Genomic DNA, 20,466 nt, shown 5'->3' with positions numbered 1-20,466 from the left:
AGCTCACTGCATAGAAGAATCACACGAGGCAGATGTGACAATATTCTTTTTATTTCTTTTGACTTGGAGTTGACTATTTCTTTTTTTAATTTTATTTTCCAGTTATGTATATTGAATATTATTTTGTATTCGTTTCAGGTGTACAACACAGTGGCTAAACAATCATATACTTTATAAAGTGTCCTCCCCTATTATTTCCAGTACCAACCTAGCATCATACATAGTTATTACAATATTACTGACTATATTCTCTATGCTATAACTTACATCCCCGGGACTGTTTGTAACTACCAACCAGTGCTTCTTAATCCCTTCACCTTCTCCCAACCCTCTCCCCTCTGGCAAATCAGTCTGTTCTATCTATGAGCCGGCTTCGATTTTGTTTGTTTGTTTACATTCCACATAACAATGAAATCATAGCATTTGTCTTTCTCTGGCTGACTCATTCAGATATGACAATAGTCAAGAGGCAGGATTCAGTTCATCTTTTAAGAGTCTAGAGCAGCGGTTCTCAACCTATGGGTCGCAACCCCTTTGGCGGTCGAACAACCCTTTCACAGGGGTCGCCTAAGACCATCCTGCATATCAGATATTTACATTACTATTCATAACAGTAGCAACATTACAGTTATGAAGTAGCAATGAAAATAATTTTATGGTTGGGTCACAACATGAGGAACTGTATTTAAAAGGCCAGAAGGTTGAGAACCACTGGTCTAGAATAACAGAATTTTCTCAGGTGCCTGGACACAGATCAGATGGTATCTTAGGACTAGGCACCACTAGGAGGGCTGCTGAACTTACGAAGATTTTCCCCCATCATTCAAGATGGGAGATGGCTGTTCAAGTTAGCCAAACCATTCATAAAATGTGAGAATATTAGCATTAGAAAAGGAAAGAATTCATTTGAATAGGTATTTCCTAATATATATTAGTAGGTATGTTTTGCCCCTAAATCTCTCTACCCACCTAAACCAGTGGTTCTTATTAAGGACTCTTTCCCATTTCCCTCACCTTCACTCCCATTCCTTCCTATCAATGTGTGGCTAAATGTTGAAACAAAACTGGTTCGAAAGTATCAATTCAAATAATCCAAACAAGGTATATTTTATAAATTTGCCAAAGCACTAGCAATAAGCAGAAGCAAATCAAGACAAGTTTTACTGTGGACATAATTTAAATAATTGAGCATAACCTGACATAAACCACAATAAATGATAGTAACAGCTCTGATTGTAGAATTGAAACATTTCTTTAACTACTGATAATGTACCTAAATGTTACGGAAACTTTGAGACCATTTATTTCTACTTTAAGGTAAAAGTAAACTGAACACAAAAAGGTAGCATTAAAAAGTTTTTATTGTAGAATAACGTGGGAAGGACCCTAAATGTTCACTCCCCAAGTCCCCACAAGATGCAGAAATTCCCCCCACCATCATCCTGCAAGCCCGAGTGTGTTCACCTCGGTGCTAGGACTCCTTGTCGGAGTCACCTCCCACCATCTTTGGCTTTCGGCAATTTTCCTGACATGGCGCAAGCCTGTTTCCTTAAAACATTTGTCCGTTAAGTATAAAAATATATAAATACATGATGTAGTCATTTGACAATACTAACCTTAAATAGAACTGCAGGTAGGATGATTTCTAAATGATATAATTTTATAAAAATACATTGTTGCTTTGTTTCAGTATCCTCATGTCTAAAACATACTAATTTATTTTTAAACCTAAAAATTAAAAAAAAATGTTTACCTAACAAATATTGATAGTTTCTTAGACCTAATATTTTAATTTTGTAATAGTCACATCTTGGCCCTCTGGAAATTAAGATGAATTTGGTTTCCTTATGATGAAACCAACAAGTCATTGTTTACGTGAAGTCAAACCAGTCACCAGGATAATGAGTTTCACTTTCCTTATTGATTGATTAAAGCTCCTGACTGGATGTATTCTCCAGCAAACCAATGTACTGGGGGTACTGGGGTATACAATCATCTCTTCCCCTAAATTTCTCAGCCTCATCCTCTTCTCTTCTCCTTTAATCCTCCCACTGAGCCTGGAAACAAGCAACAGCTGGAGAGAAGCTGTTGAGAAGCCAACAACCATGGAAGAACCCTAAAATCAACCCCATGGGATGAAAGCTCATTTTTATCCTCTCTCCAAACATTGTGACAAAGAAAATGCCACTGCTGCATCCCCATACACTTCTTTGGGAAATATTCACATCTTTCAATTCACTTCAATAGTTATTTACCAAGTGTCAGACACTGGACTAGGACCCAGGCCTTATTCTAGCACTGCAGTTACAGTAAGTATAACTTGTGACATTCTCTTATTAAAAGTTAGCAGTACTGCCCTAGCCAGTTTGGCTCGGTGGATAGAACGTCAGCCTGCAGACCAAAGGGTCCCAGGTCAATTCTGGTCAAGGGCACTTGGTTGCCTTGGTTGCAGGCTCTTGCCCTAAGCCTGGTCAGGGCTCATCCAGGAGGCAACCAATCGATGTGTTTCTCTCACATCGATGTTTCTCTCTGTCTGTCCCTCTCGCTTCCATTCTCCCTAAAACTCAATGGAAAAAATATCCTCGGGTGAGGATTAAAAGAAAAAAAAAATGTTAGTAGTACTGAAGAGCACTCCCCTTCACTCACAGAGTGAAGACAGCTAGATATCATGTGTCCAGTGATGTTTCATAGACTCGGAGATGACCCTAATGAGAAATCCACATTTTCCCAAGAGGAGGCAGTGCATGTAAATAGTGTTAACCTCAGTTTACACATGAGATTTAAACAGTTTGAACTTCAGTTTACACATGGGTTTTAATAAGAGTGAATCAATCAAACTGAAAATTATCTTTCGAAAAATAATTCATCACACTTCAGAAGAAGTCGTTTCCTTGACTATAAAAACGGCATTGTCACAAGAGTGTAAATTAGATATAATTATATAAACTGGATAAAAAAAGTTATAATTTACATATATAAATTATAACTAAAAAATATATATGATGATGTTTAGATACACATTTTCTAAATGTGTATATATAATTTATATATATAAATTATATCTAATTATAATTATAATTATATATAAATTTATAATTATATATAAATTATATCTAATTTATATATATAAATTATATCTAATTAGATATAATTTATATATATAAATTATATATACACATTTAGAAAATGTGTATCTAAACATCATTCTAGTGGGCAGTTTATATATATTCAATGTAACAAAAATTTGGAATATTAAAAATATCTTTATTTGGGCATCATAAAAAAAGAAAGCAAAGAAAGGAATTCTGTTTGCCCACTCAGTAACTCACAAAGATTTATATAACAAGTCCCACAAATTGATCGCAGAAACAGAGCACTGTTACATTTTCTATGAACACAAGTTGTGAAATACTATAGATTGTGCTTTAGATAATAATGTTTGATGCAATCTACATAGGAATTATGGTCAAGATTCATAATTGCACAAATTTGAAAGGACTTACACACCTTATCGCAAATTACACTGCTGTCATAACTCACAAAGTAGTAATTATAGTATTTTACAAATTTCTTACTGTCTAGGGCTGCAAATTCTTTAGCTAAGCCATACAAACTTTGTGGCTGCAAATCTTCGATGTCATAAGTCTGGGTCAGGGTGTACTCCAGCTGCCAGTTGGATTCTCCTTTTAGATTAGCATCTGTCAGGTTCAAGTAAAACTGCAACATATCCTACAGTTAAAAACGGTAAGAAAGCCTGGTTCATTCGGGGGCATATAAAACACTGTGCAGCAAGAAGAGTCCTTACTAGGATTAACGTGACACTCCTAATTTCAAGTTGTAGTCATTTAAAAAAGTGAGAATTGATTTTGGAGAAAGAGTCCAAATAGAAGAGCTATATTACTTTTTCACTTTAAAAATAAATGAAAGAACATAATCCAAATTAATATAAACTACATAAAGAGATGTACAAAATAAAAAGCCTTCAATTCACACACGTCCGAAGTGACCACCACTAATAATATTACACATATCAGTGGTGTGCTGGAGGCGGCTGTAACAGCTCACAAGAGCCGATTGTCAAATTTTCAGGAATCCTGCCAGTTAGTTGATATTACTTTGGCAGCTTGAAATTGGCCATGATGGGAGTATTTACATCATGGAAATCAGCAAACACTATAAATCAAAGCGTGTGGGGTTTTTTCTGAGTGAAACAGATTGTTAAACATTTACCAACACTCTCGTGTTACTTGTGTTGTTCTAGAGTTTATGTACAAAACAAATATAAGTATTTAGAAAATATACACCTATCTCCTATTTTTTGGCTTTTTAAAAAAATGAGGTCATACTATACAAACTTTTGGACTTTTAAAAAGTATGGAGTGCTATATCAGGGACATCATTCTGTTAGTACATATATACACACATGCAGATCCATGTATGAGTGAGGTTCAGATCCAAAAATAGGCAGCTAATAGTTGTAAAAAGATTCCTTTGAACTAATTTATCTGCCAATTGTCTTATTTCCTCATTCAATCTAATGTTTATGGATTAAACCAGATTTCCTCTGCCCTACCTCTTTTATAAAAACATATTCTAGGAAATAAAAGGATTACCTCCTATTAAGTTTATCTAGGAAAAATATATATAGTTACAACAATAGACACTATAATTGAGAAGTTCTTTCCCAATTAATTTGTTGAAAGGAGTACTACCCATAAACTAAATGCTCAGTCTTTCTATACTAAATTTATCTACAGCAGAGTCATGTACAAGCTCCAGAGAACTTTTATCACAAAAATAAATGTTCAGCTCAACTTATTTCCTTTACAAATTGTTTTTCCCGACATTTATTGAGCACTTAAGAGGAGCCAAGCATTTCCTTAGTGCTTTATATATATAATTCTCACAGCAACTCAGTGAAGGCAGTAATATTTTAATCCCCATTTTACAAAGGAATAGACTCAGACGGAGAAGTTAGGTGATACAGCTCATGAGACAGTATGGGTTCAGAACCTATACTCTCCTTCATAACTTTATTCTAAAGAAGAGTAATTAATAACAAATAAGGCTTCGTGAAAAGTTTCAACACATATACAAGTCCACAGACAAGACACTCCCTACTGAAACCTTCATCTAACTCAGTGGTTCTCAACCTTGGCTCCACATTAGAATCACCTGGGAATCTTTTTAAAATCCTGATTTCTGGGCCTCATCCTCCGGAAATTCTGTTTCTTTGTTACTAATGTTGTGGCCCCACCCCATAACATGTGGAGCCAAGGTTGAGAACCACTGATCTAACTGAATGTGAAGGCTTTAGAAGTTTTAGAGAAACAGCCTCCCAAAGGCTGACCTCATGAGCCCACACTTACAAATGCTGACATTCCAAATATAAAAAATAAGACATTGGAGTTTTACATAAAACAAAGCACACACAGCTATGCTGAAAACATTCAACTCAACTACTGAAAGTTACGAAGACATGTATAAGTATGGGGTCAATTCTAAAATTGTACCAACTTACCAATAACTTATAATCATGAGGATCATACTGAAATAGTCTGACTCCAGGGTTGTTGGTCTCTTTCTGTAACGCGCCCTTCACTGGGGTAACAGCAGGAGCCACAAACGCAGAATTTATTGGATTTCCTGGACAAAACATGTGCATGTAAAAAATATTTGTTTAGAGACTGAGTTTAACTATATTGAAAATATGAACAAGTTCCAGGTTAAGAGATTAATAGACATAATAGCCCAAAAATATATGATCTTTAATGACTCCTGACTTGAAACATCTGTCAGAAACACTTTTGAGAAAATAGAAACATTTTATTATGGGTTGGTATTAAACGATAGCAAAGAATTATTATTAATTTTGTTAGATAAATTAAAGGTATTATGATTATGTCAGTGACTCATGTATTTTAGCAATGTATCGAGAAGCATGTAGGGCTAAAACATCTGATGTTAAGATTCACTTTTAGATAATTCAGGAAAAAATTTAAAAAATGGATAGGTAAAGCAAATGGGGCAAAATCTTGATAGACGTTAAAATAAATGATGGTACATGAGTTTGTTTTACCATTCTCTCTGCTCTTTGCTATTTAAAATCTTTCATAATAAAAAATTCAAGTTATTACAAGTACACACACATGTCCTATACCTCTACCTGAAACAATATTCCAATATTTGATTTAAGTGTCACCATGTTTTATACATACCATAGAACTAAATTTCTGAGTAAAAAAACTATCAACTTCTAAAAGATTATCATTTTTACCAAGACCACCCATTCCAAATAAAAGAGGTAAAGCATTTCAAAAATGTTCCCCAATTACTGAAAAAAATACATATTGATTTTTCTCTACACTGACTACTATAAAATCAGAAGTCTTGCTTTGTTAACTCTCGAGTTTTCTACCCTCGTACAGAAATAATTTTTTAAAATAGATCATCATTGTTCATTTTGATGCTAGAGTTTCTTCTGTGTTTTTTTTCTTTTAATGCTGAGTCTTTAACAATGCATATAAGTACTTGAAAGAGTTTATTATGTTTTATTTTAAACCAATGGTAAATTGTCCTTTGCTTTTTATATTAAGTAAAATCTGGTGCTGGATTTAATGAAACATTTAATTTGCTAACTCAGTAAAAATTACCGGCGTTTCGATGCTTTGCTTTAGCATCTTGGATTGGGGCGATACGAACAAAATGTCGTATTACTGTTACAGGGCAGTAAGGAGCTAGGAAAATCCAGAGCAAGTGACTAGGGAACCTGAGACAGGGGAGTTAAAACAAGGCTGAACAGTGTGAGCAATTTACAACCAGCTTGTAAATAACAAGCCATTATCTTCCCCAGCCAAGGACACGTGAGAGCAAATGGTTACAATCCTCCCTAAGGAGAGAACGCAGAAAAGGAGGGGGGAAGAGGAAAGGAAGAAAAGGCAGTTTTACTCCCTAAGCAGAGCAGCCAGCAGCCTCAAGGCTTGGCAAGTTCAAGTTGCCAGGTGCTTCTCATGAATTCTGGGAAGGTCACAACAAGGTAGAAAGGGACCTTGAGAATGAATCTGTACCAAAATATTCAGCAGAGGGATGCTAAAACCTATAGACAGGAGGGTATATAATGCCTCGGACACCCACCCCACTCACTCTTCAGATTAGCTGGGACCCATCTGTGCTTCCTAAGCCAGATGCATAGATTTGCTTGCCTTGCTTCTTTAATAAAGGTGCATGCTTTAATTGCTTTAATAAAATTGGCTTCATCACAACGCGATCAAGGCCTCTTGTATAAATGCATTTATGTGAAAAGACGAGAATCGAGGTTGGGGACAGCCCTCTCCCTCTGACCCAGAGGGCTGTCTGATATCTGTAAGAGGTGCTTCTAACGTTACCTTTTTCATCTGAAAGAACCATGATGCTGTCTTTGTGAGTGTGTCCATAAAATTGTCCTGCAATGACATTGCTGTACTTTCTAAAAATATCTATCAGTTTCTCATTATACAATTCTCTCATGGCTGTAGTGCCCATTGAATAGGGCAGATAGCCCACTGGGATATGTGCTATGATGTACACCTGGGGAAAGAAACACAGGAGAACTGATGAGAATCTTTCTGCACATTTGTCATAACTAAATGACATTTAGATACCCAAGATCAAGTATATTAATTAAAATTTAGAAAGCAAATATACCATCTCTCCTATTTATTACCAAAAAATATGAAATTAGAAAACTATTTATTTCACTATATATGCTCTTGTCTCATTTAAACTACACTGCTGCCCTAGCCAGTTTGGCTCAGTGGATAGAGCGTCGGCCTGCAGACTAAAGGGTCCCAGGTTCGATTCCAAACATGACCTGGTTGTGGGCTTGATCCCCCACCAGTAGGGGGCGGGATGATTCTCTCCATTCATTGATGTTTCTATCTCTCTGTCTCTCCCTTCTTCTCTGAAATCAATAAAAAATATATATATATCTATACTAATAAAAGGGTAATATGCTAATTAGACTGGATAGACCAGACGTCTTCTGGACATCCTTCTGGACAAAGCCATGGTGGCAGAGGCCGAGGCAGAGGCAGTTAGGGGAGATCAGGCAGGCAGAGCAGTTAGGGACAATCAGGCAAGCAGAGCAGTTAGGGGAGATCAGGCTGGCAGGGGAGAGCAGTTAGAGGTGATCAGGCCAGCAGGGGAGCAGTTAGGAGCATCAGGCAAGCAAGCAGAGGTGGTTAGGGGCGATCAGGCAGGCAGGCAGAGGCATTAGAGGTGATCAAGCAGGCAGGCAGAGGTGGTTAGAGGTGATCAGGCAGGCGGGAAGAGGTGATTAGGGGTGATCAGGCAGGCAGGTGGTTAGGAGTGATCAGACAGGCAGGCAGGTAAGCAGTTAGAAGCCAGTGGTCCTGGATTGCGAGAGGATGTCCAACTGCCGGCAGTCGGACATCTCCTGAGGGGTCCCAGATTAGAGAGGGTGCAGGTTGGGCTAAGGGACACAGCCCCCCCCCCCGCATGAATTTCATGCCCTGGGCCACTAGTTAAAAATAATAAATAAACTACACTGTTGATCATATATGTTAACTGTGACATTGGTCACAATTTTTTTAATATCAGCTTTTTTTATATGAACTGATGTCAATCAATCCTCAAAACATTAAAAGCAAAACAAAATAAAACAAATAACAAGAGATAAATTATCATGCATTTCATATGAAAACATCTTCAAATTTTACTATTTTTATTAATGCCTGACATATGCCCCCCCCCCAAGGTTAATAAATACACAAATTTAGCCCTCTATTTATCCCCTTATGATTTGGGTCTATGAAATATACCTTCTCATTATTTTGCTGAGAGATATTCAGTGTATTTTCTAGCCATTCAAACTGATTTGCTGGGTCACTCCTATTGAGGGTCACAATATCTGGGCCGTAGTACAAGTTTGTGTTTAGGCTGATGATCCTAAGGTTCGGATTAGTTGAAACTTTCTGTGAATAAAAGCCACCTATAAAAACAAATTTAAACACATTCTAGAGAAACACACTCACAGATATGCAGTCACTATGAAAGCAAATTCTTCATTAAGATTTACAAAAAAAAAAAAAAAGATTTACAAACTAGCCAGGATGGTTATATTTATACTAGAGGCCTGGTGCATGAAATTTGTGCATGGGTAGGGTCCCTAAGCCTGGCCAGCGATCAGGGCCGATCTGTAGGGTGACCGGCAGGATAATTGGGGGCCCCCATTGGCACCCACCTTGGCCAGCCTGGCGCTGCCTGCTTGCTGGCCCCACTTCTGCCCCCACCGCTTGCCTCCCTCTGCAGGGTGACCAGTGGGGTGGTTGGCGGGGGGGGGGGGGGTCCTACTGGCACCCACCTTGGCTGGCCTGGGGCCTGGGGGCAGCTCCTGTGTTGAGCGTCTGCTCCCTGGTGGTCAGTGCACATCACAGCGACTGGTCATTTCACCCGTCTTTCCGCCCTTCAGTCAATTTGCATATTAGGCTTTTATTACATAGGATCTCATTGTTTAGTTTGTATATACACAGGCCATCATTAGGTAAGAATCAGGTCTAACAAACACTATGGAAAACCTACATGTGCCAGGTCCAATGTTCGCTCTTCTATACGTAGAAGTAACAAGAGTTGTTTCCAATATTCAGGTGAAAATACAATATATTGGCACTAGACAACAAGGCACTGAATTTTGTAAAAGAAATATTAATATACCAACTCTTACTCTTGTATGATTGGGGAAGTTGAGAATTATTGTGAAATACAAAATCCAAAGAATGGCAACACACATGGATCTTGCCCCAGAGACCAATGAAGAAATGGCAGACAAACCAGAGATACTACACTCTCCATGGAGATGAAGGTTAAAGGCATAAGCCCACTGACACCAGCAAACCAGTGGTGACAGAACACCCAAGAGTCTACTGTCAGAGCTAGTCACTGAGATGCTGGCCCTGGGCCCACTCACCATCCCTGCCTCTCTCTCCTCGGCTTTCAAACATGATTTGTGGCCTCCAGAAAAACTGGGTACAGAGGCTCTGCAGAATTGGCACCGCCAAGCAAATATGAAAGACCTAAGTCTAAACAACGTTAATAAAAATAGAGGCAAAATAGAGATGAGTACATCTTTCACCTACCTTTCTTTAAAGTCTGAATAGCTTCTTCATCTAGCCATGGTTTCCAGAGGTTTGCTACTGCATTGTACACCTTGCTGTTGAATGCAGGCAGTTGATCCTGGCCACAAACAATATAAGTCCCCATTGAAACTCTAAAGAATATGTGGGTCAATTAATTAAACATTGCTTGCGTGTTTACTACTATGTTAGGTATCTGAAAATGCAAAGATGAATACTAGATCTTCAAGGAATTTATAACTTAGTTGGAGAGACGGGGACAAAATACAATCAATCACCTATAAGACAGTGCACGAGGTACTACTGCAGAGGTTCTGGGAGTATAGAAGCAAGAACAATCAAGTCTGGCCCAAAGAGTCAGCAGGAGAGACAATAGAGCATTTGAACCAGGCCTTGAATAATGATTCATCAAGTTGACAAAAAAGGATCAGACAGAGAAGGGCAAATGCCTTATGATTTCACTTATATGTGAAATCTAGATCTCTTACCCTGTGAGACAGCATGGAGGGACTTGGAGAGTATTATGTTAAGTGAAATAAGCCAGTCAGAGAAAGACAAGTATCACATGATCTCACTCATATGTGGAATCTCACTCATATGTGGAATCATAGCATGTGGAAGGAATGGGAAAAAATTAGAATAAGTCCTCTGAAATGTTAACACTAGTAAAAAACTTCTTAACTTCTTATAGATTTATAACCATAAAAAATTGACTTGAAGAAGTCTCTTATGTCAGCCTGAATTTTATCAACGTGTTGATTTTTAATGGTGTACTAGATGTATAAAACATTACTTTTATTATCATAAAGTATATTTTATCATCCTATTTATCATATTACCATAATGCATGTTTATGTGACATAAGCTCTAGGGGAGAAAAAAACAAAACTTTAAGAAAGTAGATACTGAATAGAAACCCAGAAAGCATTTGTAAAATTGGGTAATTATTCCTACTTTGGTCTTTAAAAAAATATAATAAAAAACTGATGCCATGTTACTCACTATCCTCATTTCCTTGTATAATAGTGATAGAGACCTATTTCTTAAAGGAGTTTCCTTGTCAGCATTAATTAAAATGCTTAGTTATGTCTCAAGATGACACCCGAGTCACCTTAGTTCCTAATACATATGCCTAGTACATAATGAAAGTATAAATACATTCAGAGCAAGTAATAAGCAAATAACTTGTTTTAACTGGAACTAATTATCCAAAGCATATTTTCAGTTCGTGTCAGAGATCAGAGTCACCTGTCTGAAAATTACACAATAGCATAGGCCAATCCCTATTCTGTTTTAGAATTAGTCGTCATTGCCCTGGCTGGTGTGGCTCAGTTGGTTGGGCGTCGTCCTATGTACCAAAAGGTTGCACCAAAACGTTGACAGTTCCATTCCTGGTCAGGGCACATGCCTGGGTTTCGGGGGCGGTCCCTGGTGGGGGGTGTATAGGAAGCAGCCGATCAATTTTGCACTCTCATATGATGATGTTTCTCTCTCCCTCTCCTTCCCTCTCTCTAAATATCAATTTAAATTAAAAATTGGTCAGCATCATCATCAAAGAAAACCCTAAAGTTTCAACCATGTGTTTACTTTGAGATGGAAACAAAGATACTAACATGGTCTAGTGGAATTTTAAAATTATATAAAAAGCACTCTACACTTTTCCATTTTAAATATGAGATATATCAGCACCAGAGAACTTAGGTGATTTATCCAGGAACGACTGGTCAGTCACAGACCAGGTCTTTGCGCCATCATGCTTACCTCCACTTATCTATTGGACCATACTATCATCTCAGTTCATTTGGGCTATGACATGACCACTGCTGAGAAATGAGGTATTCAATGGGACCCACCCGTAAGTTTCATGGCACCAGCCTTACCAGTTTAGGAGTAAATGAGGACCCTGGCCCAGACTGTTTTCTTGGGCGGGTGGCCACTGGAAGGAATCCCCAGGCTGCCCACACTAATATCAACTTCTGATGGAATGGGTGGGGACATGCCTCTGTATGTGTATGTTTATGTAGCTATGTTTATGTACATGTTTATGGGGTTTTAATGGAAACAACACTTGTCATCTTTATGTGTTACTAACAGTCTCCAGAATTCAATCTCAGGTATCAGTCTCTAGTAATATTGTGGTGAGGCTTTCGTGTTACATTTGACATTCCTGAAATGTTACATGTGGGATGGAAGGATGGGAGTAGAATAATAAAAGATTTTAAAATATAAAGTCATAAGCTAGAAAGAGAAAAAAATTAACTGTTTAAGGTATGCAGACTGTCCAGTTTACCTTAGCTGTACACGTAATAGGATACAGTTTAGAAGTTGGGTGGTACCTACATCTTTGAATTATTATAAGATGTGACTTCATAAAAAGAAGACAAAGGAGACATCTGTAATACGTTCAACAATAAAGATTTTAAAAAATAAAAAATAAATTAAAAGAAGACAGAGATAAAAGTAAAAAGAAAGAAATCCTCAAAGGAGATAGGACAATGTATCGCATGCCACAGCTTAATGCTATAACAACCACCACTCCACTTACTGAGGGCTTACTATGTGGTGGGTAGGAAGTTGTGCCTTTTCATAAAGTGTCACTAATTCTCACAAAAATTCTGCAAGGAGGGAATTATTGCTCCTATTTGCAAATGAGTGACCTATGGATCAGGGACATTAAGTGAATTATCCAAGTTGGTCAAGCTGTTAGAAGCAAGGCGAGATGAGGATTTAAATTCTAGTGAATGTTGCCAAAACCGGTTTGGCTCAGTGGATAGAGCGTCGGCCTGCGGACTGAAAGGTCCCAGGTTCGATTCCGGTCAAGGGCATGTACCTGGGTTGCGGGCACATCCCCAGTAGGAGATGTGCAGGGGGCAGCTGGTCGATGTTTCTCTCTCATCAATGTTTCTAACTCTCTATCTCTCTCCCTTCCTCTCTGTAAAAAATCAATAAAATATATTTAAAAAAAATAAAAAAAAATAAATTCTAGTGAATGTGACTCTAAACCTCACTTTTCCACCGTACCAGTCTGCTTGTCACCTAATAAAACAATGTGTGTGATCTCTGGCTCCCGGAGACTGTCATCCCCAAGCCTCTGCACTGTGTGGTCTAACATCTCAGTGGTCACAAAAGTTGACCACTGTTTGAGAGGCCAACTCACAAAGACTCAACTGTGGTCATCTCAAGACTGGAGGTCAGTGTCAAGAAGTCACTTGAAACTTACCCTCGTCCCAGAGTACAACTTTTCAAAATCACTCTATTCAGGTTAGATTGACTAATATAATCAAAACTCTCATGAAGCATCCTTTTGACGTGAGATGGAAAACATATTCTAAGCAAAAAGAAAAATGTAGACAAAGAGAGGCAGGACAGTAAACATCATAATCCAGAGATGTTGAGTATGTTATTCTGGCAAGAGCAAGGGATGTGTGCAAGGACATTGGTCTAGTTGCACACAAAAGATCCAGGATGTGGTCTCCGCCCCTGGGTGATTGTGAGAGCTTGAACAAGCAACTTAACATTTCTAGGCCTATTTTCTCATCTATAAAATGAAGAGTAGATCTAGACCAGTGATGGCAAACCTTTTGAGCTTGGCGTGTCAGCATTTTGAAAAACCCTAACTTAACTCTGGTGCCGTGTCACATATAGAAATTTTTTGATATTTGCAACCATAGTAAAACAAAGACTTATATTTTTGATATTTATTTCATATATTTAAATGCCATTTAACAAAGAAAAATCAACCAAAAAAATGAGTTCGCGTGTCACCTCTGACATGCGTGTCATAGGTTCGCCATCACTGATCTAGACCAAGGTCAGCAAACTTCTACAAAGGGCAAAATAATAAATAGGATAGGCTTATGAGTGATACGATCTGTCACAACTATTCTGCTCTGCGGTTGGTGCAAAAGAAGCCGTAGGCAATACAGGAAGAATGGGCATAGTTGTGTTTCAATAAAACTTTATTTAAAACAGGTGGCAAGCCAATTTGGACCAGAGTCCCTAATTTGCCATGCTCTGGACTAAACAATAAATTCTGAGATTTCTTAAATCTGTACAAATCGAGGGTTCTACACTACTATAACAAGACCCTGAAATCAAAGCTGGTATTAGCTGTTACACACAGGCTGCTTAACAAAGAGCTGCTCCGATAAGTTGAAGCTCAGCTGTCTATATCAGGCATTAAATATTCTGAATACAGTCTCTGCCTTGAATCACATCTTAATTAGATAAACAGGGCTTGAACCTGAACCTCTCTCTTTGGTTCTTATGATAGTTTGCTATGTTTTTAAAGTTTTCGATCACAATCTAGCTTAGATTAGGGTGTGGTGAGCTTTGTATGCCTAATTGAAATTCTGAAAAACATAAACATTTGTCAATGTTAACCTTCCTCCTTAACTGAATCATGCAAATATGAATAAATGACAAAATTACTCAAAAGAAAGGCGAAATAAAGGAAGACTATAAAGAAACAGAAAAATTAATAGTTCACAAACTATGTGCTTCCAAAAATTCACTTCCAAAAATTCATAACATTTTATGAATTATTAAAAGTCATTTTAAAGTCCTCCAAACACTCATCTTGCCTTCATTGGTGGTTAGCATTAAGAGCACACTCTGCCTCAATGAGCCCCACTCCACAGCTTACCATCAGCCAGTTATTGTCACAATTTTTACACCACTGATGGGAAAAATCCTTTAAGCACTTCTGGAAGTTAAGGTCAGATTTACCTGTGGCCAATAGTCATGATTCCCCAGTGCAGGGAAAACCTGGAGATTTGGAAAGAGAGTCTGGACAGTGGTTGTCATATTAGCGATCACCATTATGACTGTGTCTGTTGAGAGTTCATATACTGGAACATGAGGTGGGCTATCCCTGAAAATAACAAAGAACCATAGAGAACAAAGTCAGGTTACATAAAAAATCCACGAGACTTATGCATAAGGCCTTGCTGTGTACTGTCTTTGCAAACCTCCGCCATCAAACAGCAGATGTGAGTGAAGAGTTGACAAACTCCTCTTCATTTACCTTTCTCCCACAAAGAATCTCATTTTTAAACTGTGTGTAATCACAAAAGATAAACTAGAAATCTCAGCCTGTTTTACTGCCTGGCTGCAGATTTATGAGAAATAATAAATTTTAGTAAATTAAAAGCACAGATTCCAGAGCCAAAATGCCTGGATTAAAAATCCCAGCTTTGCCCTGGCTGGTTTGGCTCACTGGATAGAGCGTAGGCCTGGGGACTAAAGGGGCCCAGGTTCGACTCCAGTCAAGGGCATGTACCTTGGTTGCAGGCACATCCCCAGTAGGGGGTGTGCAGGAGGCAGCTGATCGATGCTTCTCTCTCATCGATGTTTCTAATTCTCAATCCCTCTCCCTTCCTCTCTGTAAAAAATCAATAAAATATATTTTTTTAAAAATCCCAGCTTTGCCACTCACTTGCTGTGTGCACTTGGGCAAGTTACTTAGATGCTCAGGGCTTTCATTTCCTTATATGTAAAATGGAGAAAATAATAATACTCTTTCAGGTACAGGAAATAGAGGCCTCTTCACTCCATCATAATGGATGGAATATTTCATTATACCACCAGAGGATGCTGTTTGCAAAATTGCTATCACAGGTTAACTCCCATTTTTGCCATTTGTTTTTATTATTTAATCAAGACTTTTATCACATTAATAAGTGACAAAATATCAAGATACTGATATAAGTGTGCTGCTTATGGATTCATGTCCTACCATCAACATATTTCTAGAGTGTGTACTCTAAAAAACACACAATTCTAAAAATTTTATCTCTAATAACGTTGATTAATTTGAATGACCTAAAATTTCTTAAACCAAATAATTTTAAAACATAATTAATCTTATGGAATTCAGCAATCTAATGAAGCTTAAGACACCGAGTAACTCCTGGTACTTATATAATAACTTACCCTGTCCATATCATGAAAGATGCTTCTTGCCCTGAATTTTTAATAAAATCAAACGCTGACAAGATGAGGTGATATGGAGAATCACACATAACATCTCCAAAAGGGCCAGGATTGGAGGCATTTGTGCCTTTGGACGAAGCACACACTTTCGTGTGGTCATCTGTGATGTGGTAAGTAGGGTCTAGGTGTAAGTCAGTCACATGCCAGAACTGTCCTGGTGATTAGAAAAGAAATGGTGTTAAATCTAATTCTTTTTTTTGGTCTTTCTACGTAAATATTTACAGTCGGATGACAGGTTGTTGCTCCTCCCTGTGATATCCCTCTCTCTCACTCACCTCGTGTAAAATGGATGCTGACACCTCTGTGATTAAGGGACACGAGATTAAAAATATACTACATTTTTGTAAACCAAAACTAGAAACACATTAAGGACATATCCATCTTATATAATTTAATACCTAGATTTATATATCTCTAGCATCTAGAATATGTCTGACCTACATTAGGCTCTCAACAAACATTCTTTAATTAGGCATAGGCAGATTCCAGGATTCCCGCCGGCAATGAAAGCTAAACTAGAACCAGTTTCTCCAGGCTTGCAGTCCAGTGTTCTTTCCACTACACTGGATTCCCAGACAGGTAAGTGAGGGGTAATTACTTAGATGCACTGGAGGGTGTCTTTAAATAGTAGCTAAGAATGAGCTCTGACAGGCCCTTCACCTGAGATTTATGAATAGTGAACCTTAGGAGGCCTCACCTTCCACTTCTAATAAAATTGCATATGAAATGCTGAGTGTGTGTGTGTGTGTGTGTGTGTGTGTGTGTGTGTCCAAGACCATAGACCTGGCCTGCAGCAGAGCCCACACTCCAATTCAGATTCTCGGGTTAACAATCCAAAGTTCTTTTCCCTACACCACAACTACTTTCTTTAAAAATATTTCCACAAATATGTGTGTGTTGTCAACATAGGTACGTAAATGCTCAAAATTATACCAAAAAAAAACTTATTTATCTTAAATGTTTTAATTTATCCTAGAGGATCTGGTAAACCATGTTTGGACAAACTGCTGTTTAAAATACGTGCTTCTGTTCACTAGTATTTGTTTGTCAGTTCCTACTAAATAGTCCAGCAGGTCATGACCTACCAAAGCTAAGGAGTTGTGGCTAAACACCCTCTGGTGGAGCTTCCCTGGGTTTTGTCCTCTTGACCACTAGGACTTGGGCAGGAAAGTGAGACTGGGCACTGGCGTGCGCACACACATACACACCAAGTAAGTGAGCCCGAGGCCGTCATGGTGGGTGTTGTAAGGAAACCCAAACATTCTGGGTTGGGTTGGGGGTTTACATCAAATGAAAAAGTAAAAGAATATATCCAATGTGAACCGGCTGAGTCCACACTTCAGCAGCTCTTTGAAGTTCCCCTTCCCCTTCCCCTTCCTCTTCCCCCGGGGATTCAACCTTGCTGCTTTCCTACCAAACGACGGAGGTGGGAGCGGCGATTCGCTGGACCCCCGCAGGGTGTCACTGAAGCCTTCAGCAATCGGATTCTTAAAAGCAGAAGGGACCTTTTATCTCTGAATCCTACACAGCCACCTGATTAAGCACGGCCCCAGCTTTAATGAGAGCAGGACCCAGCAGACAAAAGTGTTTTGGAACAATTTCTTACGCCTGACAGTTGGGAAACCGTTCTTGTTTTCAACTGCCTAAGAGCTGAGTCATGAGGACTTGGCTTTCAAAGAGGAGGCATTTTCCGCACTGCATTTCCGAAGTCACATGAGAAAGGGCGACAGATAAGACGGGAGGTTTCAGGACTCAGCCCTGCGCGGATGCCCCAAACACCTGGCTAACTTTCCCCTCTCTAAACAACAGAGCAATTGTTTTGTCTGTGCGGTGTGGGCACCTTGCTCTTTGCAACTGACGGCTCAGGTGGCATTGTGAAATCTCTCGTCCAACATTTATCTGTCCTGGGCCAGTGGTTCTCACTGTCGCGTCTACCAGAATCACCAAGCGGGTTTCTTAAACAGATTGCTGAGCCCCGATCCTCGGAGTTTCGGGATCGATAGGCGAGGGTCGGGACGGAAAACTGGCATTTCTCACAAGTTTAGGGGATGCGGGTGCCGGCGGCCCCAGCCCACACTTTGAGAACCAGCCCTGCAACCGGCTCCGTGGAAAGCGCTGAGCCTGAGCGAGACCCTCCCGCCCGCAGCCCAGCATCGGGGCAACGTGAAAAGAAGGTCCCAACCCGGACTTGGGGTGGGTGGCCCCGAGGCTGTGATCGCGCTCTGCCTGGGGGAGGGGGGAGAAAATGTCACCACACTTGGCGGCGGGGACCGAAGATCCTCCGAGTCCCACTGAAAGGTGCACCCGGCGGCGTGCGGAGCGCCCTCGGCTCCCCTCCGCTCTGCGCGGACTCGGGGCCCGGGAAGCGCGGGACAGCCGACTCCCAGATGTTTCCCGGAGGCACGCAGCTTGCCTTCCTTCCTTCCTTCCCCGGGAGCAAAACTCCTGGACACACTAAGTGCAGCCCCTGCCAGGAGCGGGCTCCGGCCGCCGCGCGCCCGCGTGGAGCGCCCCTCGGGCACCGGGACTCCTCCCCGCGGAGCCCGACCTCCCGGCGGGTGGGCTGGGCGCTCGGGTCCCCGCGTCGCCCTCGCCCTCCCCGCGCTCGGCCTGTCCCGGGCACTTTTCTGACTTTGAGCGGCGCTTCCGCCCCAGCGCTCCCCGGCCCCTCGGGGGAGGGAAGGTCACGGACGACTCACCGACCGCCGGAGCGGGACTCGGGCGGCGGGCGGGCGCCAGGGGCAGTCCCCGGCCCGGGTGGCCGAGCCAGACCACCCACAGGCAGCAGAGGAGCGCGTCCCGCAGCGCCATCGGGGGCACAGCCGCAGCCCCGGAGACGGGAGCGGTCCTGGGCTCCACTGGGCCGCCGGGCCCGGAGGTGGAGGTGGGAGGAGGCGGGGGAATGTATGTGTAGACGCCCAGCGGTCACGTGCGAGGGCAGAGTCTGCAGCCACCGGGTTAGCCTGGCCTCCGGGAGCTAACGATTACTTGCCTTTTGGCTGCTTGGTGTCAGTGATCGCCCCGGGAAGGAATGTGTTTGGGCCAGGCCACCTGGCCCTAAACCTGAGGGCCTGCTCGGCAGAAGGGACGCGGGAAACCTTCAAGTATCTGATTTGGAGGAACTCGGTGTGGTCCCTGAACTAGCAGCCTCAGCACTGCCGGGGAATTCGAGTTAAAATGAAAATCCCCAGGCTCCACAGCGGGCCGACTGAATCAGAAAGTCTGGGGGTGGAGCCCAGTCATTTGGGTTTTTACAAGCTAAAGGGATGGTGATGGTCCATGACGACTTCTCAGTATCCTAGGTCTGGGAGTCTTGTTTGCTAAAAAAAAACAACAACAAAATTCAACTAGTACACGTGAAGATCAATTTGGCTTTATTAAGTGATTCCTGCATTGGGGAGCATTCCATCTAGCAACCAGAGGGCTCTGGAGGAGTTGTACAAGATGGAAGGCTTTTATAGGAAGAAGGGTGGGACAGGGAAAACATTGGGAGAGCAAGACTTCTGGGGGAGCGGGGAGGGGGGGGGCACAAGGGTTTTTATCATGCAGATTGCCTCTTCTTTCTATGGGGGAGTGCGGTGGAGAGAGCCCACATGACCAATTTTTCATTTTTAACATTGTTTCTTCTTGTGGCACACATAAACTAATTACTAAAAATCTGCAGCACTCCAAAAATATATATATTTTGCTGATCTGACAAAAAATAGATATAATTTTGATCCATTCACACTGGACAGCTATTGTGTTGGCTGTTGTCATTTGTTTTTAAAGTTTGTTTTAACTTTAAAACAAACCTTAAAACAGACCTCAGCTCTCCTACTATTTTGCAAGCATGCCAGGAGTAGGACTGCATTTTGTGTGTGTGTGTATTTTTTATTGACTTCAGAGAAGAAGGGAAAGGGAGAGACAGAAACATCAATGATGAGAAAATCATTTTTTTAAAAATATATTTTATTGAATTTTTACAGAGAAGAAGGGAGAGGGATAGAGAGCCAGAAACATCGATGAGAGAGATCCATCAGCTGCCTCCTACACAGCCCCCCAGTAGGGATGTGCCCGCAACCAAGGTACATGCCCCCGACCGGAATTGAACCCGGGACCCCTGAGTCCACAGGCCGACGCTCTATCCACTGAGCCAAACCGGTTCAGCAATGATGAGAAAATCATTGATCAGCTGCCTCCTGCATGCCCCTTACTGGGGATCAAGCCAGCAACCCAGCCTTGTGTCCTGACCAGGAATCCAACTGTAACCTCCTGGTTCATAGGTCAACCAGTAAGCCACACCAGCTGGACTCTTATCATTTTTTATGTGACAATCTAAGGAAAAAGAGATCAGTGCCCC

General features: G+C 40.7%; 1 protein-coding gene across 1 annotated transcript; it reads right to left on the bottom strand.

Annotated features, from left to right (window-relative positions):
- Nucleotides 1–3,243: 3,243 nt before the first annotated feature.
- On the bottom strand, nt 3,244–19,008 carry SMPDL3A (sphingomyelin phosphodiesterase acid like 3A). Its single transcript, XM_006089227.3, has 8 exons — nt 18,824–19,008; nt 16,065–16,278; nt 14,859–15,003; nt 10,134–10,230; nt 8,820–8,989; nt 7,386–7,566; nt 5,522–5,646; nt 3,244–3,729 (listed from the first exon to the last, which is right to left on the bottom strand). Exons 1-8 carry the CDS (start codon nt 18,933–18,935, stop codon nt 3,412–3,414), a joined length of 1,362 nt encoding a protein of 453 aa, XP_006089289.1. The 5' UTR covers nt 18,936–19,008; the 3' UTR covers nt 3,244–3,411.
- Nucleotides 19,009–20,466: the final 1,458 nt, after the last annotated feature.

The sequence above is a fragment of the Myotis lucifugus genome, unplaced genomic scaffold (genome assembly GCF_000147115.1).
Source record: "Myotis lucifugus unplaced genomic scaffold, Myoluc2.0 scaffold_57, whole genome shotgun sequence".
Classification (NCBI taxonomy): domain Eukaryota; kingdom Metazoa; phylum Chordata; class Mammalia; order Chiroptera; family Vespertilionidae; genus Myotis; species Myotis lucifugus.
This window is presented reverse-complemented; position numbering and strand designations above follow the sequence as displayed.